This window comes from Condylostylus longicornis, unplaced genomic scaffold (assembly GCF_029603195.1).
Source record: "Condylostylus longicornis isolate FDR11 unplaced genomic scaffold, ASM2960319v2 ptg000051l, whole genome shotgun sequence".
Lineage (NCBI taxonomy): Eukaryota > Metazoa > Arthropoda > Insecta > Diptera > Dolichopodidae > Condylostylus > Condylostylus longicornis.
This window is the reverse complement of record NW_026578020.1, coordinates 432181-458553: the sequence shown is the minus strand read 5'-3', so window position 1 is coordinate 458553 and position 26373 is coordinate 432181. Positions and strand designations below refer to the sequence as shown.

The window sequence follows — 26373 nt, the reverse complement described above, 5'->3', positions numbered from 1 at the left end:
ATACTCAGTTCTAAATTTGTTAGAACAAAATTGTTGCTGTAGAGATTTGAAAAGAATTACAAAAAGATTTAAAAAAAAAGTGCAGTTATAAAAAAAGTAAAAATAGTGAACATAATAGGATATATAATAATAAATACATTTTTGAAAAATTATTTAAGTTTAATTAATACTTTAACATTTCCAATTTATGAAATTAATGAATATACATTTTCATAGAGTGTCGATTAATTATATGGCAATGACGACCCCAGTAGTAATTGTGAAGACGAGGAATATGCAAATATTGGAATAATAAGATTATATAATACGCAGGATTAATTATATCCATTAAAGATCCCAAAGCGTTTAGCTCCTGACTAAATTTTCCCCCATTTACTTTAATGTATTTGTACTGAGTCTGAATTTAGTTTTACAATAAGCTTCATCCGGACAACTTTATATTAGTTCTACTAATTTTGCGAACTGCTCCTGATTTTTTTCAAACTAAAAATTTTTGAATTTGTATGCAATATTATATACAAACGCTTTTTTTGTTTTATTATATACAAACGTTATTTTTGCTAAAAATAATAGGTTTATTACATGTAAATTGCAATTCTAATGATACAAAAAAAGTAATGCTATACAGCTTATTAGTTTTCTTGAATTGGGTAATAATGTCATACCCACTTAAGTCGAAACACCTTTTCGTTGAAACCAAAACTTTTTCACTGCGATTTTGGGAGTTAAATGTTCATTTGTAGTCTCCCCGAGAACGATTTTTTTTCCATGAAAATGTCCCAACTTCCGGTCCCAAGAGATTATACCACGTTGCAGACTCACCCTGTATAGATGTTATTAAAAAACAGTTTTTTTAATTTTTTATTAAAAAATGTCACTCAGTAACTTTTGATAACTTTTAACACTTAATATAGTATGCTATAATATATTTAGATAACTTTTAAAACTTTATTTTTAATTATTTAAAAAAAAGGTGTACCCTAACAACTCTACCAAACAAATTAATTTCACCGTGACGAAATAAGTTATTTCATAAAGCTGTCAATTTAACAACTCTTTTTGTACAATGATTTGTTTATATCTGCCATGAATACGCACGACAAAATGCATATGTATAACACGAATATTCCAAAACAAAAAATCAATAACTTTAAAGTTGAAATAGTAATTGAAATTCTCAAAAACTCAAAACATACATATGTATGTCAACAAATAAAATAATTTCATGTGAAATCAATTTTTATATAGATACATCATATACAAAAATTCTACGATTTTAAGGTTTTCGTAATCACGCAACAAAAAAAATAGATCTGTCTGGCATAAAACTTTTAAAAAGGGGAACAATGACGAAATTTCTCTCAAAAAGCAAAAAATTCTCATTTAAAAAAAAATAAACCAAACGGAAAAATTAGCAAAAAATTCTTAAAAACTTTATAAATAAGTGATAAAAATGCCAAATTTCAAAATATTTATCAAAATTAAACAAATATTTTTTGGTTATGCAAAAAAACCAAGATTTGGATTTTGATTGAAACTTAGAAAAACCATTTTTGGATCCATTTGGTTTATTTTATTTTATTTTTAATTAAAAAGTTTTGAAAAAAAAAAAATTACTGTTGATCAAAATAAAGCCATCATTTTCTCTCAGTTTTCTTCAAAAAGTATAATCCAAGGCGCTTTGCAAGCAAAATTTTTTGAAATTTGTCAAGTTTTATGGAGTGTTTAAACTTAAAGTTTTTCGTGTTTTGAAATAAAATCCATTTCTAATTAGATTTTCGTACTTTCAATAAAAATATTATAGGTCATTTTTTTCAAAAATGAAAATAAAACAAGTAAAAACGTTTCAGTCGGTATAAACCGATTGAATTATACCCTGCACCTTTCGTTGTTGTATAGCAATTACTCCAACCTGTGAAACTATTCTATAGAAATTTCACGGATATGTCTGATTTATAACTGGACACACAACTGCCAAGTTTCATGAATCTGACTTTATTTTCCAAATATTTAAACTTTTGGAATAGTATGGGAGCTACTCGTAGCTGAAGAGCAATTCAACCAAAACTTCAGAAATATATCTGACCTATAACTCGACACATAACCGCCAAAGTTTAATGAATCTGACTTTATTATTTTTCCAAATATTTAAAATAAGCTTTTGGAGTTGTATGGCAAGTACCCGAACCTGTCAAGCAATTCCATCAAAACTTCAGAAATATGTCTGACCTTTAATTGGACACACGACTGCCAAAGCTCATGAATCTGACTTTATTTTTTTTCCAAATATTTAAAATAAGCTTTTGGAGTTGTATGGCAGGTACCCGAACTTGTCAAGCAATTCCATCAAAACTTCAGAAATATGTCTGACCTATAATTGGACACACGACTGCCAAAGCTCATGAATCTGACTTTATTATTTTTCCAAATATTTAAAATAAGCTTTTAGACTTGTATGGGAGCTACTTGAACCTGTCAAGCAATTCCACCAAAACTTCAGAAATATATCTGGCCTATAACTCGACACACAACTGCAAAGTTTCATGAATCTGACTTTATTATTTTTGAAAATATTTAAAATTAGCTTCTGGAGTTGTATGGCAGGTACCCGAACCTGTCAATCAATTCCTCTAAAACTTCAGAAATATATTTGACCTATAATTGGACACATGACTGCCAAGTTTCATGAATCTGACTTTATTATTTTTCCGAATATAAAAAATTTGCTGTTGGAGTTGTATGGCAGCCACCCGAACCGGTGCAGCTATCCCATTATAATTTTTAGAGCATGTGTAGAATATAATTGGACACATGTATACAAAATTTTATATTTATAGCTTTATTAGTATTTGAAATATTTAAAATAAACTCTTTGAGTTGTATGGCAGCTACCCGAACCCGTTGTCCGAATTAGTCCAATAACAATAGGGCTCGTCCTTGGCACAAAGGAAAAAACTTGTGAAAGTTTGGTGTCGATTGCATTATTCGTTTTTGAGTTATCGTGCGAACGGACGGACGGACGGACGGACGGACGGACGGACGGACGGACGGACGGACGGACAAACCGACTCGTCTAAATCTACGCAGAATTTTACGCTGAGCAAGAATATATATATATGTCCATACCGCAGATGACTCCTTCAAGTAGTTACAAACTCCATACCAAAGTTAATATACCCTTCACGAAGTGCAGGGTATAATTACCTATGTTCACCTTGTCATAAAATAGTTTATTTTATGTATAACTTCGTGACATGTTCACGTACAGCGCACTATTCTTCAATATATTTTTCGTTTTTTTCTCGTATTCATTCTTAATTTCGATTATATACACTAAATAACATTGTTTACTAGGCGGTTATGGTTTGCTAATAAATAGCATTGCATTTTGTTAAAATAATTACAAAATATCGTTTAACCATTTTACAAATAAATAAGCTTTATAATTAATAATAAATTAAAAATGCAATTTGGTTTTTGCAAATTCGACAGTACGATATATAATTTTATAATATAAGTACATTAATATTTCTTACACTCATTATTACATTTACAATATTCTTAAATATTTAAAAAATTTTTTACAGGCAATGAATGCAGTTAGCATCTATGGTTCTACAGCAGAATCATTTACTCAAGCAGCCCTGATTTCCGTGATTGGTGTTGCAATAATTTTTTCAAACTTACTTATAATTGCAACTTACGCCAATTTCAGAGGTAAGTTTAAAACAAATACAGTGTGACACACATCGTCTAACCAAAATTAAAAATACTTACTGACTTACTTTGTCTAGATGGCAATTTACACTGGAAGTCGACATACAACCGCGAAGTAAATAACATTTTTAGTGTATTTGTACTTACAATAAAAAACATTCTACAAACTATCGCACACAGTTTGTAATTAGTTTATGTCGATTTCAACCTTTATTGTAAAATATTATAGTATGTATAAATACTATATGATAAAAAGCAATGTTTTGCAAATGTACGAAAATTAGAACAAATGCATCTTTTACGAAAATATTGTAACTCTTTTTACAAAAACTTAAAATTTTGTGATTATTATTGCAACTTTAGTTAAAACTTATATTTTTTCAAGCAATATAAATGAAAGCCGACAAATAATAAAAGTTTTACCATCAAATACAATATGTAAAAGCCTCTTGAACAATTTACAAGAAAAGTTTTTTTTATATTTGTAGAATTTCTATTAAACTTAGGTTTACAAAAGTTTGTAGGTACATGCGCATGGTTAAAGAGCATTCACAGAAGCAGGGAACACATTAATTGAAAGTGAGCTTAGAATAGTTCTATTTGCAGCCGTCGACAGATATTATTTTTTTTTGTTTTAATTATAAAAAAATGAAATTTCATGTTCTTACAAACTAGAACAATAAATTACAGGTAACAAAATATTTTTCAGGTAAAACAAAAATTGTAAATACATAAAAAAAATTGTTTTTGATAAAAAAATTTTGAATTCACTTTTTTTATTAACTACATAGCATATTTACATAAAAAAAATCCAAAAAATTTTTAACCCATTTTTCCTAAAACTAGTAACCTTTATTTTTCTAAATATTATACAGCAAAAGAAAAAATTTAATTGATATAAATCATGAATCTTCATTTTATTTAATAACACAAAAAATAAATATAATAATTAGCTAAATTAAAATTAAATTTTCAACAACAAATAATATTATTTCACCGCTCAGCGATATATCCTTCCCATATGAAATTTATATGTGTAAGAATTTGGAATACACGCATAATATACAAAAATATTAAGATGCCTTGTACTTATAGGAATTTGTGTTGTTATTAATGTCATATTGAAGTCAGTGATGCCGATTTGGCACTTTTCGGTGCATTTCCAGCACTGTCCACCTTAAAATGCACCCTAAAAGTGTAATTTCTATTTCAGCGCTACTTTACAATATTTTAGAGAGATTCCACTTTTTTGCACTCAAAATTAAAATTTCGACAAAAAGAAATTTTTTAATTTTTAAAACTTTTATAAGAGAAAAAATTCAAAATGTGGTTTCAAAATGCTATTCTTGAATGAACATGATAAATGTTGCAATACTTATAGTTTTCCAGAAAATGTGATAAATAATATTGAAACATTTATGTTTATAATTTTGAAAAAGAAAATAACAACGTGAGAATGAACGATATAGTGCTGTCAATAACAAACAATTCAAAATGAGTAAACTATTCTATAATAGTTATAAAAATTTTTCTTTTAAATTTTATTTATTTTTAATTAATTTGTTAAATTAAATAATAAAACCAGAAATAAGAAGGAAATACTGAATTGAAATGTTTTTTGGTTAGATGTCACTACGTGCATCGAAATCAAATTTTTCAAAAACTGAAAATTGAAAAGGGACTTTTTTAGGCACAAAATAAATATAAAAACAATAAACACAAAACGTAAAGAAAAAAAAAATTTAAATTTTAATATTTTGAGGATTTTAAAAAATATTTAAATAATTTTAAAAATGATGTTGATGAATTTGATGCTAATGATGTTGATTATTTCGTCTTTTATTAATTCCCTTTAACTTTTTTGAACTCTTTAAAAATTTTGAAAATAAATGCTTATAGTTTCCCTTTGTTCATCCATCAGCTTTTTGTTACAGTTCCACATTTTTTCAGTTGGCTTTTTGTTACAGTTCCACAGCATAACTAAATATTAAAAAGAAATGGCTGCCAAAATTAACCATTACCTATAGCCCGTTTTTTCCAAATTTTCCTTCTATAAAATATGTTGTACAAGTCTGAAATTTTTTTAGCTTTTAGATATTAATAAAAAAATTTTTGCAACTCCACCCTCACGCAAGTGGTCGCCTCTCGAAATTTGCAAAAGTTGCATTTTTTGGCAGCATAAAACTTAAAAGAAACAAGAAGATAAAACTTGAAGATTTATAAAAACTTGAAAGAAGCAAGCTTATAAATCTTTATCAAGAAGTTTTTATAAATCAAGGCTCACAATAAACAACATGCCACCAAAAAATATAATTATTTTTCTTATTTCACACATTTAACCCTTGAATTAGCGCATTGTGTATATCATTGTTGTGTCTCTTGTTTTTTTTAAAGCAGTATTTTCACTTCGAAAATTACTACTCTGCAAATTATTAATTTTAATACTTTTTATAAGAAATGTTTTTGATTTTTAAACACATAATTTATTTTGTCATAATAATAATAATATAAAAAACAAATATCTATGTGTGAGTGTCTACACACACTTTGATAAAATGTGTACATATTAACGCGGTGTCAGTACTTTTAACAAACAAAATATAGTGTTCTTTGGAAAATAAAATGTTGAAAATCAAGTCATATAAACTGAATAAAGATGCAAGATTTTAAAAATTTTTAAATTTTTGGAAAATTTTTGAATTATACAGGGTGTCCGAGGCTCAATGGTTTGCATGCATTCTTTTTGGGCCCTTGTTCCCGAGTTATGGGGCCTCAAAGTTGGAAAATTCAAAAACTGTTTGATATTCACATTTTTATTTACAACTCGGGAAATATGACAGGTAAATCTAACTTTGTAGACTCATTTTGAAGCTAATGAAATCCTCATTCTAACTGTATGCCAGCTGCTTCAAAGATTTTCCTAGTTTCAGATGTATTCAAGCGCAAAGTCAAAATTTGTTAAATTTTTTTTTCTCATAATTCCACATAAATTTTCGTTTAACCGTCATTTACTCATAATTCCACATTTATTTCATTAATACACGCACACATAAAAACGCTTTTTATTAATTGATTTTTAAGGGAAATTTATATTTTTCAGTTTTAAAAAGAAAGTTGGTTCAAGTAAGAAATTATAATTTTACTATTTGATTTTTTTATCTACTAGAATATTTTCATATATTTTTTAATTTTCGGTAATGTATATTTTTGAGTTTTTTAAAAAGAATGTTGGTTCAAGTCAGAAATTATAATGTTACTATTTGATCTTTTTACCTACTAAAATATTTTAATACATTTTTTAATTTTCAGTATATTTTTGTTAAAAACTGAAAAGTTAAAATTTCCCATCCAAAAACTGAAAACTGGAAAAATAAATTTTCACGCTTTTTTGTATGAATTTCTAAGTCTATATAATTATTTGTGATGATACATATTATGTACATATGTAAAAGGCCATACACAAGGCTGTCTTTTGGCTCCGAATTGAAAATTTGTGTCCACGGATCCTCTATCTGTATTTTGCCTCCGATTATGCCCAAAAAACTATATTGATAATTACTCTTGAAAAAAAAAAATTCAATTGAAAAATATAATTTCTAAAAATTTGTTGATTTTCAAAATTTGTTGAAAAAATCTTGGCTAACGAAATTATGCACATACGAGTATATGTACCTTTTTCTGCTAATTCAAAAGCCGCCACATATTTTTTTGTAGTCAAGTTGATCAATTAGGCTGTTGAAGCGCCAAATAGCCAAACTTAAGAAAATTTTTCAACGTTAGCAGATGAAATATGTTTGCATATCTTCTGTTAATTGGATCAAAACTAAATTGAGAAAGTAATTTTATTTTGAAATGGTAAGCACCATTTTACATTCAAAAGAAATTTTGAAAAATATTGATGCGAAAAATTTGGAACAAAGTTTTGACCTTATTTAAACTTATAGTAAGAAAATTTGAAGTACACATTTTTTTTAAGTACGCCTTTTCAACACCATTTTAATCTAAATATGTTATAGGGAAATGAATATGTCAGTAAACTATTTGAAACTATTGAAAAAACTATTGAATATGTCAGTAAAAACAGCAATTTTTGGAAAAGCAAAAATATGTAGTTAATTTTTGTGCCTGTACATTAGTAAGTACATACATACATATATAAAAGTAGCTATTAGAAAAACAAAATCAAAATAAAAAAATAGATTTATACACGTACAGACTTATCTTAAAATTTATGTAAAATTTTTTTTAAGAAAAGAGCGCTGGGTCGAAAAAAAGACTTAGAATTAAAATTTTCTCTTAAAATAAACTTTAATGTTTCTTCCGATCAGATGTTCTTTTTTTAAAAAATTTTTTTTACATATTTCTTCAATGAAAGTGTTCAAATTTTGTATTATTTATACATATTTTTATTTTGAATTTTACTTTTTCACATGGTTTTTTATACACAAAATTTATTTACACATTCCTAGTTTTGGAAAAATATATGTTTTAATAAGAGAAAATTAGAAAAAGTTTGAATATGAATTTTTACACATAATATACATGGACATGTACTTTTTTTGAACTTTGGAAAAGTTTTTGTTTTTTAATTCATAACATTAATGCTTTTATTTTGCTTTATTATGCTAAATAAAAATGTAACAGACTTATAAATTAATATTTGATTCAGAATTTGAAAATTATTATTTAGCACTTTTTTGCACTAACTCAAAAAAATTTTGCAATTTTTTGCACTACGTAGTATATACTATATACTTTTGTACTTTCTATGCAAAAAATATTGGCATCTATGACTGAAGTGTAGATGTACACATACATAATACATAAGTATATAATATAGTATGTACGTATATACTTTGCATTTTCAAAAATATAAAAAAACACGAAATAAAAGTAAAAAATTAATTGCAAATTGCAAAAACAAAATAAAAATGCATTGTTTCGGCCTCTAGTACAATTTATTCCACAAAATATCACAAAACTGGTTCAGTAACTGAGCTTGACATGAAGAGCCATTTCTAGTTATTTGACTAATGTTGTATTGATATTCTAGAACCATTTAAATTTATTTGTAGTGGGTTTTTTTTAGCTTGTGAAATTTACATGTACATGCAGATTTACTTTCTTAGCATCAGTACATATTGACGAATGGTATGTTTAGTATGAAGCTCCGCAAGAATACGTACATTTTTAAATTTAGCTACTATACATATCATGTAAAAATCATTTGTGTTGATTTTAATTAATAAACTTACAAAATAGTATAGCGATGATAGATGTTAGATTTACTATTTGCAAGTAATAGTTGCTCAAACACACATGCCGTTCATTCATGAACTATATTTCCTTACTGATTATATATGAAAATATAGGATATTTTAATAATTTAACAATAATAGATATACATATGCTTATGAAAATAATATTTCTGCAATCTTCGCACTGAATGTTTTTTGTTCAGAATTTTAATAAATATTTGACAATAAAATTCTGCTCGTGCTGTTGAAAACTTGTATTTGATAATGTGGTACTTTTTGTGCGGTTTGTTTTCAAATTAAAACTGGTGTTAACCTCGGAGTCTTTCTTCGTTATTCTATTTCAACCTAGCAGTGTTTTCCTGGTATAATTGTTAAATTTATCACAAGTAGACAAAGTAGATTAGGATCACAACCAGTCCAATATCAATCTTGTTTCAAAATTTAATGCTTGGAAATAAAACGCTAAAAAAATAAGTTTTGATGAAATGACTTGCTTCGTTTTTACGTATTATTTTGAAAATACTTCTTTATATGCAAAATTGCTTTTAATAATAAGACTACTTAAGAAATATTTTTTTTTCTCAAAATAATCATAAGAATACAAATTATCCGTGACTTCAATAATGCTTTATAAACAGTTTAAATACGGTATTAATTCGATTATAGTACCGTCTCAGAACTTTCATACCTTTACATTGTAAAAACAAGTAAAAACGTTTCAGTCGGTATAAACCGATTGAATTATGCCCTGCACCTTTCGTTATTGTATAGCAATTACTCCAACCTGTGAAATCAGTCTATAGAAACTTCACGGATATGTCTGACCTATAATTAGACATCCGACTACCAAGTTTCATGAATCTGATTTTATTATTTTTCCAAATATTAAGAATAAGCTTTTAAACTTGTATGGGAACTACTCGAACCTGTAAAGCAATTCCACCAAAACTTCGGAAATATATCTGACCTATAACTCGACATACAACTGCCAAGTTTCATGAATCTGACTTTATTATTTTTCCGAATATAAAAAATTTGTTGTTGGAGTTGCATGGCAGCCACCCGAACCGGTGCAGCTATCCCATTATAATTTTTAGTGCATGTGTAGGATATAATTGGACACATGTATACAAAATTTTATATTTATAGCTTTATTAGTTTTTGAAATATTTAAAATAAACTCTTTGAGTTGTATGGCAGCTACCCGAACCCGTTGTCCGACTTTGTCCAATAACAATAGGGTTCGTCCTTGGCACAACAGAAAAAACTTGTGAAAGTTTGGTGTCGATTGCATTATTCGTTTTTGAGTTATCGTGCGATCGGACGGACGGTCGGACGGACGGACGGACGGACGGACATGTCTAAATCGACGCGGAATTTTACGCTGGGCAAGAATGTATATATATGTCCATACCGCAGATGACTCCTTCAAGTAGTTACAAACTCCATACCAAAGTTAATATACCCTTCACGAAGTGCAGGGTATAAAAAATATTAAATTTAAAAAAAGTTCAATAAAAAAGATATAATTTACTAAATGTGCTATTAAGTGTGAAATGTAATAATTAAGAAACATAATGTCATGTAATATATGAGCCAACATGTAAAAAAGTGTGGTTAAATTTATTACATTGTTGTATACTATTTTTTAGTAAAGTTTTTTAACTGCAATAAACAAAACTATTTTACATAATTATTCAACAATATTGAGTTCGTTTTTGATGAAATTAGTGTCATAGTGAAATATAATTTTATATATGTATTTTGCTAGTACTTTGAATATTGCCTTATTTCCTTTTTTTCACAACTTCATCTATAGCTTCTTCGGAATTCAATTGAACCACAAGTAGAGTGTTATTACCATTGTTATTTGAATTTTTTAATTGAGTTTTTTTTTTAATATCATCTATCGCAATTTTTGCATCAATATTTTTCATTATTTCCAGAAATTTATATTCTGCGTTATTATTAAAAACTCTCGAATTTTTCCAGAACAATATTATTTTTAGCACTTTTCCAAAAAAATTTTTGAAAAAAGTGCTTATTAGTTTCACTCTGTCCGTCCGTCCGTCCGTCCGTCCGTCCGTCTGTCCGTGTGTCTGTTTACAAAACTTCTACACCTTTGAAGATAGAAAGCTGAAATTTATATAAACTGAACTATTACGTATAATTCTTGTCAAAAAGGAATAAATGCATCATAACAAAAAAAAACGATCAGTTTTTTTCAGAGGCACAAATGAACAATCAAGAGAAAAAATATTTCGACAATAAGTAGCTCATCTCAAAAACGACGAACCAATAAATCCAGCTTAAGCAAAATAATGACATTATTAAGAATTGACATCATTAAAAAATAATGATATCATTAAAGAAAACTCCATATTGAAAAAGAGAGTAGCGGTAATATAGCAAAATATATTCAGATTTGAGAAAAAAATTAGCAACATGGAGTCCAAAATGGATGAAAGTAATAAAGAACTTAATAAAGTTGGGTCAAACCAATGGTTTGTATTGTAGCACTTTTCCCTTCAACAAGTGAAAATTCTGCTTTTAAATACAGTCTATGTACAGCTATCACACTATTAAAATTATTTTCATTCATATACAAAACTATTTCTAGGATTGCATATATTTAGGATGACACATATATGCAGTCTTTGAAATAAAGCAAAAATTAATATAAAAAGGGGTTAACATAATGCTCGATTTTAAGGGTTAATTGTGTGTGTTAAGAAAAATAATTATATTTTTTAATTTCATGGAATTTACCGTTAGCTTCTTGCGTTTATAAAAATTTGGAAAAGTTTGCGGTTTCGGAAATATAAGGTGTCAAAAATTAAAATTTTACGAATTTCAAGAGGTGATAACTTGAGAGGGGGTGGAGATGGAAAAAAATTTTCTTCTAACAAAATGAACTATTTATTAATATCTAAAAGCTCCTAAAATTTCAAGCTCCTATAGTCTGGGGTCTAAAAGAAAAACGACATCAAAAATTTGGAAAAAAAGGACTTTAAATAACGGTAAATTTGAGAGGCCATTTTGTTTTTCTTAAGTTGAACTATAGTATACCGCGCAAGGGGAAGCAAACCACTGCCTTTCTGCGTTTGCAAAATTTCAAAAATGCTTATGGTTTCATTGCAACAAATATTTAAAAAAGGCCATTTTTAGGGTTTTGGGGGGGTATAACTTCTAGAGGGGGGGATATAGGTAAAAATTTTGTTCTACGGAAATAAGTTTCTAGTGAAGATCTATGTACGTATTAAATTTCAGCTTTCTATCTTCAAAGGTGTAGAAGTTTTGTAAACAGACACACGCACAGACGGACGGACGGACGGACGGACGGACAGAGTGAAACTAATAAGCACTTTTTTCAAAAATTTTTTTGGAAAAGTGCTAATTATGAAGATTATACATCAATTTATATGGCATACAATTTGTGATTCTCAAAAGTTGGGAACAGCATTATTATTATGAAAATTTATAAATGCATAATGAAAAAGTGTTGTGAAGTGTTAGGAAAGCGATATTAATTCATAACTAATATATTTGAATTTACAATACTTATAATTTTTTTTTTTAAATTTTCAAATAAAACGACTAATTTTACTATGAAAAAAAAAATAATTTTATTCTAATAAATGAAAGAAATGTTTGATCGTTTTTTTTTCTTTTACTTTTTCTTTTTTCTGTTTGTTTATTTCTTCCGTTTTACTATATAACAGAAAAAAATTCATATTTCGTACAAATTTCACCGAACCTCAATAGATGGGTCTAGGTGCGAAAGGGAATTATTCATACTCAAAAATTTTTAACTGTATTGGTGATGATTGTGCAAGTCATATATCCGACAAATCAAGTTCTTGAAGAAGTAATTGAATATACTTCTCAAATTTGTAATTCATAAAAAACACAAATAAATTTCATTTAAATCGTAATATACGTAGTTATTTCTAGTCACAAAATTTCCCACAATCTTTCAATTTTTTTTTTCAAATACAAGTAACTAATGTTAAACCTAAAATTATAATATCATAATTTTTCTTCTTTTTATTAATATTTAAAATACACATCTTTCACGTAATATATTTAGTACTATATGATATTTTTGGTAATACGATGGGAGTTTAATATTTCAACCCTTTAGAATTAAATTTTTAGTGCTCTCATAGAAACTGCAAGTGCAACTAAATTTGCTCTTCTGTCATTATTATTATACGTATAATTACAAGATTTATTTTTATTTTATTTTTTTTTTCTGTTATCAAGTGAACTAATTAGTTCATAAGAATTTTGATTATTAGAATAGAAATTTAGAAAATAAAAAAAATTTAGTTTAAGTTAAAATTTAGAAGAATTCGGTTAATGAAAAAAGAGAAAAAATAGAGTTGACCATGTCAACTCTGTGATACCCGTACGAATTTGTTACCCTATGGACGATCAAATATGCCATAACTTACTATGGGACAGACTACGATTTTAAACTTTAGTACTGTGTTTTCAATATTTTCTAATATAGGACCAAACTACTATTGAAGTTGTATGACAGCTACCACAAGGAGTTAAGAAATTTCAACGATTTTTATCACACATAACAGACTTAATAATACACTTGTTTTCACGAAATTCATTTAGCGATGAACAACTTTTAGTGAATAAAGTTGCCATTTTACCGCTTTTTATTTTTCAAAACTTCAGTACTGTAGGTTAATTAGTCTTTAAGGTATAACCAAATAAGTTTTCAAGTTGAATGTCAGCAATCAGTAGGAGCCAAGCAATTATAACGTCTTTACTCAACCACATTGGTCCTTCTAATATGTTCGCTTATGTGAATTTTCAATATAACAGCTTTTATAGTTTCTAGGATATAGCCAAATAAATTTGGGAGTTTTCTGGCAGGTACCCGATCTAGTACCTCGATCATAACCAATTCAAATAAGGTTCTGGAACTTACTATAATAAATCATTTGTGAAAATTTGGTGAACTTAGCTCAATTAGTTTTTGAGTTATCATTATGACCGAATTACAGACAGACAGACAAAGATAAATCAACTCAGAATTCGACACGGATCTAAAGCATATACTTGAGTCTATATCTTACACCATTATTTCTTAGCGTTACAATCGGTGAGCCAATTTAATTTACCCTTCGAATACACGTTCTTACGGGTACAACAATAATAACTACACGACAAACATGGCAATTGATGCAATTTCAAGGCGAGACCTAATCATGGAAGCAAGATCTATTCCAATATTTAACGGAGACGGGACATTTGAACTAACAGCATTTATAAAAGCAGCTGACGTAATAATCGGACTAACAGAAGCTGTTGTGTTCAAATCATACTATCATAAAAATTTGTAAACCTAACTCAATTTTATTCTGAACTAACAATAATTTTAGGTAAATTAAATTTTAATTAGCCCAATAGATTTTAAGCTGAGTAACAACGAACGTAGTATATTAGAAAAATTTTTAAATAAGCTTCCTTGATCAGATAATATGTACTTAAAAAATGTAGTAAATTTAGAAGAAGCCTATTTTGAACTATGTCAAACTAGTATTACGTGCAATTCAAATTATAATTATAGAAATCTGTGGTAACAAGAAATAAAAATTGAAATAAAAAAAGTAGTCAAAGTATAGTTCACAGCAATAACAATAACAACTTTGTTAACAATAATAGACAAAATAATTTCGTAAACCATAATTTCTTTTCGTAAACCAAAAATTTTAATGTAATGTTAGGGCAACATATATAGGGTTGCTAAATACACTTAAGTGTATCTATTCTCCATAGTAGTTAGTCTCATTAAGATTTCGACAATTCTTTTTAGCCCGTCGTTCATCTGCATTCTGCCGTCATAATCATTGCTTTAATTGGTCTCGTCAATTTATTTTCAAAAGTATGCCATTCTAATATTGGCCTTTTTAACAGCTTTAATTAATTGTGTATATTCATTTCCATTTTCAACATATATATTTAGTTGATCATTGTTCATCACGTTTACATTCACGTTAATACTGTTCTCTTTGAGGAAACTTATTAGCTGTTTGTAATTAGTTACATTACTTACTATTACCGCTGGAGGATTATGTTTTTTAAGTTGAGCATTCTTCTGGTGCTATTAATTTGTAGTGCCGGTTCCATTTCTGATGAACTCTGGGCTTTTCTCTTCTTTGAGTGTTTTGGTTTCATACCTATTTTGCCTTTCCTGGTGGCATTTGAAACAGCATTCTGCTGTTCCAATAATCGTAAATTTTCTTCCTTAAGTTTACAGATCTCTTCTTTCAGCTTCAGGTTTCAGCAAGTTTTCCAAGTCGCTTATGCGCAAATCGACCATTGGTCCTAGATTTTACGGGCCATTTACATTACCGTCAGAGGTTTTACTTTTGTTGTATTCTTCAGACATTCTTTCTATATAACCTTCTATGGTTCTTCTAGCTTCCCCCTTAATTCTAAAGAATCCTTAAAAAATCTCACACTTCCAAATTCACCTAAGCCTATCAATAAAAAATATTGACATTAACAATCCGGAATTCATCATAAGTGATCCAATTTGAAATACCCAAATTTCATTCACAAATTTATATTAACTACTGATGCGATTATGCGATCGGAGCCATTTTATCTCAAAATCGGCATCGGAGCTGCTGTGCAAGTAGCAAATTAAATGATCACTAGATTCGCTACAGTTGATGAACCAAAATACAGTTGATGATTAGTCGGGTTGGTTGTAGGCATTCTATAACCAACCCGATACGGCTATCAATAGCATCCCCAAGACTGACATTGTAATATTACTGGGAGACCTCAATGCCAAAGTCGACGCTCAACAAGATTCAATCTCGAAAAGCGTAATGGGATCACATGGTATGAGCATTATTAACAATAATGGGAAGCATCTGGTGAACTTGTGTCTAGTGTACAACATGACTATCGGTGGAACTCTCTTCCGCCATAAGAACATCCATAAATACAAATGAGCATAACCCGATGGAAGAACCAAGAACCAGAAAGACTATATATACATCAGCATAAAGTGGAAACAATCATTATAAGATGTCAGAGCCTGGAGGGGTGGAGATTTTGAAAGTGACAACAATCTTCCTACTGGCGATTGAGACCAAGTAAGATAAGAAACACACTACAAAGAAGAAAGCGTAAACTATCAACCTATAAATTAAAAATGGAGGGTACGAAGCAGGGATTCGTATCAAGAATACAACAAATAAGCGAAAGTACAAACAAAAGCAAATATACAAGAAATGTACAGACGGATAGCAGACACTGGGAACAAGTGAAAGCATAAGAAAAATATGGCTTTCAGATGAAGCTTGGTTGAAAATATAACATAGAAGAAAATTACGAACAAAAATGCTCACACAGCAAACAGATGACCTAAAAACAGAATACAGAGAAGTTGCGAGAAGGGTCAAGAAATGCACCAGAAGTAATAAGAGAAGATATTATAATTCAATAGCAACAGATGCAAACTCAGTAGCCGAACAAAATAATATGCGCTTCTCATACAACAAAATCCGAACTTTAACCAACCAAAGAACAAAACCCATCCAATCAAAGGCAGTAATGGTCAACTTCTGACTGCCCAAGAGCAAATGCAAAGATGGAAGGTAATTTCAAATATAAGCCCACCCCTATTACCGAAGCGCAAGTAAATAGTGAAACACTGAAAAAGCCACCACTTCTCAGAATCAACCAGAGCCCTCCATTAAAAAGAGAAATCATGGAAGCAATAACGAAAATGAAGCAAAATAGAGCTGGAGGTCCCGATAACATTCCAGCAGGATTACTTCAGGCAGATCCTAAAACAACATCAGATCTTCTGCTTCCAATCCTGGTAGCAGTATGGAGTAGCGAGAGAATAACTGATACTTGGAAATAGGCTATTATTGTAGAGCTTCCAAAAAATGGGGACCTTAGAGAGTGCAATAATTGGAGGGGTATCACGACTCTCAATATATTGAACAAAGTCCTGGCAAACATAATTCTGGGAAGGGGAGGCTCAAAAATTGAAGAGAGTTTGCGGAGGACCAGAGCGAATTCAGGAAAGAACGGGGGTGTATAGACCAGTCAAATACCCTGTTGATCGCAGAACAATCAGCAGAATTCAACTACTTACTTTGTATTCGTCGACTTCGAAAGGGCATTCGTTATGCTGAACAGAGAAGCTATATGGAAGGCACTCGCAAATAAGGGGATTCCTGACAAAATAATCAAACTAATAAAGGAAATGTACAAAAATACAGAAACCAAAGTACTTAGCGAACCAGTAAGAATAGAAAAAGGTATCAAACAGGGATGAAGTAATAAGGAAAATGGTAGCGTCTCCAAGAGATATACGGTGGTCTCTTATGAATTGCCTAGAGGACCATTATTACGCAGATGACATAGCCCTCCTGTCTCATACTTTCACAGACATGGGTACGAAGCTGTCAAAACTCAGAGAACAAGCCGAAAAAGTAAGTCTTAAGTACATCCCGGCAAAAACAAAGTCACTACGCATCAATGTAGCGAACCGTGGCAGCTTTGTAGTCCACACAAGTCCAATAGAAGATGTCACCCATCTATCTTTAGCAAATATCATTATTAGTATCATTAGTAAGAGTGGTGGGGCAGATGATGAAATCAAGAATAGAATTAAAATGGCAAGAATGGCATTTGGACGACTCTGGAAGATCTGGAAATCATTCCACTTAGCCAGATCAATAAAGCTGAGATTCTGCTGATTTTCTTCTAATTAAGACAACAAACAATAAAAATTAAATTCTATTAAAATTAGGAATATTATACCTCACTTTATATAATTATCTACCTGACTTAATCAAGAATTTGATTATTTATTTATCTATTTTTTTTTTTTTTGTTATTAGTTACAAATTAAATTTATACCTGTTTTAAACCTTAAAACTGGTCAAATAATTAATTTAAAGAGCCAAGTAGCCGCGTTACCTTCGTCCGTGTTCAGTAGACAGTCCTTGTTTGATTTGTATATCTGCATACTTTCATAAACTTCTCTCCTGTGTTTTCCTTTTACCTCTTTTAATACCTTTAAGTTATCTTCCGTGATTGTGTAATCCGTTTCATAAGTGTGATTTGCAACCATAGAATCGAAAATCCTGGTAAATCCTACTCTCCTTGCACGTTTAATTTCACTTAAATGTTCCTTAAGTCTTGTTGTAACGGTCTCTTCGTTTGTCCTATGTAAAATTTATCGCAATTATTGCAATTGATTTTATACACACCGCATCTTTCATGTATCTTCAATTTATCCTTAGCCGAATTTAACAAGCTCCTAAGTTGATATTTACTATTGGTTTCCGATGTCCGAATATTGTGTTTCCTTAATTGTTTATTTATCAAGTTTGTACAGTGATGATCATAACTTTAAGATGACCATGTTGTTCTTTGTTCCTCCAATACCCTGTTCTGTTTAAATAATGTGCTCATATTATCCTGCTCAATTTTTCGTTTTTTCTTCCTTATTAGTTTCTTAGTACGTTCAGTAGAATAACCGTTCTTCACAGCCGTGTCCAAAATGAAGTTTACTTCTGATCTAAAGTCGTGTCTGTCCATCGGTGTGGTTAGCATTCTATGGATCATAGAGTTGAACGCCGCCATTTTATGTTTCGTTGAATGGTACGAATCCTTTGGAATGCATCTTTGTGTTGTTGTTTTCTTCCTATGTATCTTGAATCCAATTTTTTCAGATTTTCTTTTGACTAGTATGTCCAAAAAAGGTAAAACTCAATCCCCTCAATTTCAAATGTTAATTCAATAATGCTAAATAAATGCCTGCGAATTATCTGCAACGTACAATAGCTTAGGCCACGTACACGAACAATCGCAAATGAACTGTCAACAGCTGGAAAAAGTTGAGCAGAAATAAAAATATTGGCATAAAATAGAGTTCGATGAAGCTTTGGAAGCTTTGATGGGAAAGTGAGTGAGGTAGGATTAAAAAAGATTCGTTACAGTACTATTGAAAAGAAGCTATTAGCAACATAATGGTCTACAAAATATTTTAGATCGTATCTTTATGGTGTTAGATTTACCATTCGAACGGATCATGGGCTTTTGGTGTGGCAAAACTTTTATTTATTTATTTGGTTAACTCAAACAATTTAACATAAAAAGAGAAAACAAAAAATCAATACACAATTTGGCAATTACTTAAACTATACTTATACCAAAATCTATTTCAGTACAGAAATCTTTTTGTTTTTATACAAGATAAGCTTAAACTGTAAAATCTACCAGACAAATAAAACAAATTTATGGTAAGTTGGAGAACAAAACTTTTTTTAGTTATTCTCCACTTTGCTACCAATCAATAAAAAGTTTTATATTTACTAACATTAATAAACATCCAATTTATTGGTTCGTATTTCCCATAATTTGTTCGATGAAAAACTGTAATAAATATATTTTCTGACCTAAACCGAGTACTGGTATTTAAGCTAGATTTAACAATTGTTTTAAATCTTGAAGCATCAATTTGCCCATTTTTAACCTGGATAATGAACAAAATATCTGCAACGATTCTTCTGGATTCTAAAGTATTCAGACTTAAAAGTTTAAGTCGGTCTCCATACGGCGGCAGATTTAATGGATCATGCCAATTTAGAACACGCAATGCAAATTTAATAAAGTTCTTTTGCACCGCCTCAGGTTTTCCTATATTCGAAGAATAATGTGGCGTCCAAACTTAACTTACATATTCAAGATTAGACCAAACCAATGATATATACAAAGATTTCAGAATAGGATCATTCAATTCTTTACCGCACCTTTTTACAAAATCAAGGATTGAGTTGGCCTTACTGATTATTGCTTCATGTTTAAAATAGTCGATTTCAAAACTCCAAAAATGGAGAATAACACTAAATGAGCTCATTTCTATATTAAAGACAAGCATAACAAAGTTGCCGGTTTTTAAGTAATTAATGTTGAATATAATGAAATTAATGTATTACAGAATAATGTTATGTCCGAAAATTCAAGCAATTTAGATACAATTCATAGTGGCGCAGAAAATTTAGGCGACCACATTCCAAATGTAGAAACCGTTACAAATAAATATTTGACCCTGATTCACCTTGTAGAAAATAAACCTGGTGAACTGGAAACAAAATACAATAAATATAAAAAACTTTTTATCTCTGAACATGACCTAAGTAATAACAATTATTTAAATAACATTTCGTAAAAAAAGATATAACAGCAATATATTCTAATTTAGATTACATAAATTCAACAAATTCATTCAAAGAAATTTAGAAGATTAATGTTGAATTATTTTCCAATGATACGAAAATAAAATTTTAGAAATGTACTAAATTAGCACAGGAAATTGAAAATGAAGACGATTTAATAAAATTGATACAGGATATTCAGGAAAAAACCATTTAACGTGGAATTTTAGAAAACTTTAACGAATTAAAAGGTAAATATTATTTTTCCAAAATTAAGAACTTCATTTATAAATTTATAAATAACTGTAACCCTTGTAATTTGGGGCTACAGTTATTTATAAGTTACAGTTACGATCGCAGTCCATAGCTATATAAATGTAATATGTCTAAACCACCTTTGGAACTTAATCAACTAGTTAATGGTGGTCTTTTATTTAAACCAAATAGTTCTTTTATCTAAAAAAATAATTGTTCCTCACGACAGTTGATAAGTTTTCCAAACACCTTTCAATTTTCAAATCAGGCGATAGCAATAGTATTACAATAGTTGAGGCTTTAAGATTAAGAAATTCCATGTTTGGGAAACCAAAAAAATTTATATTTGATAATGTATTTGATAGTCTAAACATGAAGGATTTTTTTACATTAGAGAATACAGAACTGTATTCTACTTTACCTATAAGTCATATGGGTAACTCAGACATAGAAAAGGCTCACGGAAATATCATAAAACATATAAGAATATTAACTATATCCGACCAGAATCTCTCTAGATTCAAAAAGTAAAATTTTAAAGGTCGTCCAGTATTATAATAATACAATTCATTCAGTAAGTGAAGTTAGGCCATCTGATTTTATTAATGGAAGAATCTGCAACTTTACGGAAATCAAAGACAAACTACAACAAAAAAAAAGAGAAAATCATATATAATTTAAACAAAAATAGAAACGAGCTTAAAACTCCAAATGACTCCGAAATATTAATACAAAACCCTGCAATCATTCGCTATAAAAAGGAACCTCGTCATAAGAAAATTAAAGCTCCCTCTCTCCATCATTAGAATCAACCCGAGTTCCTGAGAAACCAGCAAAAATCCCTAGAATTTACATGCGTTAGGTCCGTAGCCAACCCAAAAAAGTACATACGCCGGATACGAACACAGCAGGTGGGTCACCGTTTCTTCCTCCTCCTCATCACAGCAGCTCCTACAGAGATCGTTTGCGGGGCGGTCCATCCTCCTGGCATGATCGCCAATCAGACAGTGTCCAGTTAAAACCCCACTGCATACGGACACCACATGCTCGCAAAGTCAGCGCAAATTCTCCCCAATTGCGACCACCTCTGCCTGAAAGACACTGGAGTGGTCCGGCAGGCGGAAAGAGAGCTCAACTCCCAATTGCTCAGAGTAAACACCCCCACCCACCTTTCCATCAAGTTTGGATCCATCCGCGTAGAAATGGACGGAGCCATCCCTGACCGCGTCCCGCCAGCTTTGCCTCGGCAGGAAAATTAAAGTTAAGAAATCTAATGATAAAATAACAAATCTAAATAATAATTATATACATCTTACTATAAAAGAAAATACAAATATTTTTCAGGTAACGCAACTGACAACATAAATTCTTAAAAGAATATTTCCAATCTTTGTGATTATTTTCCTTTTAAATAACGAGCACAAATTAAAAAATACTAAGGCACTACACCAGGTTCAGAAAAAAGGAAAATGTTGTATTTCCGAAACATCAAATTATAAGTAGATCAATTTTAATTCCTGATAAAATTGATTTTTAGTACATAGACAAGTTTAAAATTCAAGAAATTAAAATTTCATTAGGCGTGACAAATAGTAATAAACTGATCTTTTTTTGACAAATACCAACTATAAGTAAAAAAAAAAACTACTAAGTTTAAACTAACGCGGTACCGAATTCAAAGTTTAAAAAAAATAAAAATTTCAAATTCTGAAGTAATATTATTCTTAAACGTCATTATATTATCTAACTCAGACATAAAAACAAATTAAAAGTAAGGTCAAACAGTATAAAAAATCTTACGCAAATTGTTCCAAAATAATTGAAATATTTAAAATTGAAACTAAATAGAATAAAAATAATAGAAACAGATCAAGGAATAACTTTAGTAAAAAATCTTTAAATGAAAAATTGCTAAATAATTGTAATAATGTAACATATTCGTTAAATAAAAACTATATACATAATATAATTCAGTAATTGTAGCATTGAAATCAATAATGTTAAATTTTCAAGTAAGAATAAAGAATTCATCAAACACAATATCGTTATTCTTTATTGCAAATTATTTTCATTAGGAAAATATAACGAATAGTGTTAAAAACTCTACACTTAAAACAAATAAAAAATAATAAAGAAATCAAAAAATTTCATCATAAAGAAAATTTAACGATCATTTTACATACATACATATATTAGTTTTTGTCATAATAGTAGTTATAACTTTATGTATCCTAAATAGTAATGTTGATTCGATAGAAACAAAAATGTTGTTCAGGAGTACAAAAACCTTAACAATTATTCATGCAGAAGTAATTGAATCAACTTCTCAAAATTATAATATTACAAAAAAAAGAAAAAACAAGTAAAAACGTTTCAGTCGGTATAAACCGATTGAATTATACCCTGCATCTTTCGTTGTTTTATAGCAATTACTCAAACCTGTGAAACCATTTTATAGAGATTTCACGGATATGTCTGATTTATAACTGGACACACAACTGCCAAGTTTCATGAATCTAAACTTTATTTTTTCAAATATTTAAATTTTTGGACTTGTATGGGAGCTACTCGTAGCTGTAGAGCAATTCAACCAAAACTTCAGAAATATATCTGACCTATAACTCGACACACAACTGCCAAGTTTCATGAATCTGACTTTATTATTTTTCCAAATATTTAAAATAAGCTTTTGGAGTTGTATGGCAAGTACCCGAACCTGTCAAGCAATTCCATCAAAACTGCAGAAATATGTCTGACCTATCATTGGACACATGACTGCCAAGTTTCATGAATCTGACTTTATTATTTTTCCAAATATTTAAAATAAGCTTTTAGACTTGTATGGGAGCTACTCGAACCTGTCAAGCAATTCCACCAAAACTTCAGAAATATATCAGGCCTATAGCTCGACACACAACTGTCAAGTTTCATGTATCTGACTATATTATTTTTCCAAATACTTAAAATTAGCTTTTGGAGTTGTATGGCAGGTACCCGAACCTGTCAATCAATTCCTCTAAAACTTCAGAAATATATTTGACCTATAATTCGACACATGACTGCCAAATTTCATGAATCTGACTTTATTATTTTTCCGAATATAAAAAATTTGCTGTTGGAGTTGTATGGCAGCCACCCGAACCGGTGCAGCTATCCCATTATAATTTTTAGAGCATGTGTAGAATATAATTGGACACATGTATACCAAATTTCATATTTATAGCTTTATTAGTTTTTGAAATATTTAAAATAAACTCTTTGAGTTGTATGGCAGCTACCCGAACCCGTTGTCCAAATTAGTCCAATAACAATAGGGCTCGTCCTTGGCACAAAAGAAAAAACTTGTGAAAGTTTGGTGTCGATTGCATTATTCGTTTTTGAGTTATCGTGCGATCGGACGGACGGACGGACGGACGGACGGACGGACGGACGGACAGACGGACGTGTCTAAATCGACGCAGAATTTTACGCTGAGCAAGAATATATATATATGTCCATACCGCAGATGACTCCTTCAAGTAGTTACAAACTCCATACCAAAGTTAATATACCCTTCACGAAGTGCAGGGTAATAACAAATAAATTTCATTTAAATCGTAATAGTTTTTTTCTAATCATAAAATTTCCCACAATCTTACATTTTATTTTTTGTACGAGTAATGATTGTTAATCCTTAAATTCATATTCCATATTTTTATACCCTGCACTTCGTGAAGGGTATATTAACTTTGGTATGGAGTTTGTAACTACTTGAAGGAGTCATCTGCGGTATGGACATATATATATATTCTTGCTCAGCGTAAAATTCTGACGTCGATTTAGACATGTCCGTCTGTCCGTCCGTCCGTCCGTCCGTCCGATCGCACGATAACTCAAAAACGAATAATGGTATCGACACCAAACTTTCACAAGTTTTTTCTTTTGTGTCAAGGACGAGCCCTATTGTTATTGGACTAATTCGGACAACGGGTTCGGGTAGCTGCCATACAACTCAAAGAGTTTATTTTAAATATTTCAAAAACTAATAAAGCTATAAATATAAAATTTTGTATACATGTGTCCAATTATATTCTACACATGCCTTAAAAATTATAATGGGATAGCTGCACCGGTTCGGGTGGCTGCCATACAACTCCAACAGCAAATTTTTTATATTCGGAAAAATAATAAAGTCAGATTCATGAAATTTTGCAGTCATGTGTCCAATTATAGGCCAAATATATTTCTGAAGTTTTAGAGGAATTGATTGACAGGTTCGGGTACCTGCCATACAACTCCAGAAGCTAATTTTAAATATTTTCAAAAATAATAAAGTCAGATTCATGAAACTTTGCAGTTGTTAGTCGAGTTATAGGCCAGATACATTTCTGAAGTTTTAGTGGAATTGCTTGACAGGTTCAAGTAGCTCCCATACAAGTCTAAAAGCTTATTTTAAATATTTGGAAAAATAATAAAGTCAGATTCATGAGCTTTGGCAGTCGTGTGTCCAATTATAGGTCAGACATATTTCTGAAGTTTTGATGGAATTGCTTGACAAGTTCGGGTACCTGCCATACAACTCCAAAAGCTTATTTTAAATATTTGGAAAAATAATAAAGTCAGATTCATGAGCTTTGACAGTCGTGTGTCCAATTATAGGTCAGACATATTTCTGAAGTTTTGATGGAATTGCTTGACAGGTTCGGGTACTTGCCATACAACTTCAAAAGCTTATTTTAAATATTTGGAAAAATAATAAAGTCAGATTCATGAAACTTTGGCGGTTGTGTGTCGAGTTATAGGTCAGATATATTTCTGAAGTTTTGGTTGAATTGCTCTTCAGCTACGAGTAGCTCCCATACAAGTCCAAAAGTTTAAATATTTGGAAAAATAAAGTCAGATTCATGAAACTTGGCAGTTGTGTGTCCAGTTATAAATCAGACATATCCGTGAAATTTCTATAGAATGGTTTCACAGGTTGGAGTAATTGCTATACAACAACGAAAGGTGCAGGGTATAATTCAATCGGTTTATACCGACTGAAACGTTTTTACTTGTTTTTTCTTCTTTTTATTAACATTTAAAGTAAACATCCTTCACATAATATATTCAGTACTATGTGATATTTTTGGCAATACGTACGATGAAAGTATCATATTGAACTAGATTTATATCATAAAAACTTCAAGTGCAACCAAATTTGTTTTTACCGACCGTATTGTGTAAACAATAGGTAGGTTATGTGATGGCAACAAATTTTGCATATCGAGTTTTTGGTGGGAACGTACTTCTCCATAGTAGGGAAGTGTAAGTAAACTATTTTTAGCAACCTGTCGGTCTGTCGGTCTGTGTGTGCACGCGTGTATCTCAAGTTCGGCTGAACCGATTTTGATGAAATTTTATATGTAAGTTTATTTCCACCATGGCACGGATTGATCAATTTTTGGTTTATATCAGGCCTCAGGAGCTGCACTTTTTAGCGGGCCTGTTTTACATTTTTGAACATTTTAAAGAAAATATTCAACCGATTTACTTGAAATTTTATATATAAGCTTAGCTCGGCCGCCCGCGAAAATTCCTATGTTTTGAAAGAAACCAGGCATCGGCAACTAGACGTTTACTACGGGCCAAATATACATTTTTGTGTATATAAAGAGATATAATCAACCGATTTCATTGAAATTTAATATTTAAATTCCTCGTATTAAAACAATGAACATATAAAGTTTTTGGAAAGATCAGGGCTCGAAAACTGATTTGCGGGCCGATTTTACATTTTTCACTATTTTGCAGAAAATATTCAACCGATTTACTTGAAATTTCATATATGAGCTATACTCGACCGTCCGTGAAAATTCCAAGCTTTTGGAGCAAATCAGGCATTGGCAACTGGACGTTTACTACGGGCCAAATATACATTTTTGTGTATATAAAGAGATATAATC

The 26373-nt window shown here is 30.1% G+C and overlaps 1 protein-coding gene across 4 annotated transcripts in view; it reads left to right on the top strand.

Annotated features, from left to right (window-relative positions):
* Positions 1 to 26373, top strand: part of LOC129611509 (G-protein coupled receptor 52) — a 52818-nt gene that overhangs the window by 12308 nt on the left and 14137 nt on the right. For all 4 annotated transcript variants that reach the window (XM_055524689.1, XM_055524691.1, XM_055524688.1 and 1 more), the window contains exon 2: positions 3588 to 3717. In XM_055524689.1, the coding sequence (XP_055380664.1) occupies positions 3588 to 3717 (130 nt within the window). The remainder of the gene's footprint in view (positions 1 to 3587; positions 3718 to 26373) is intronic.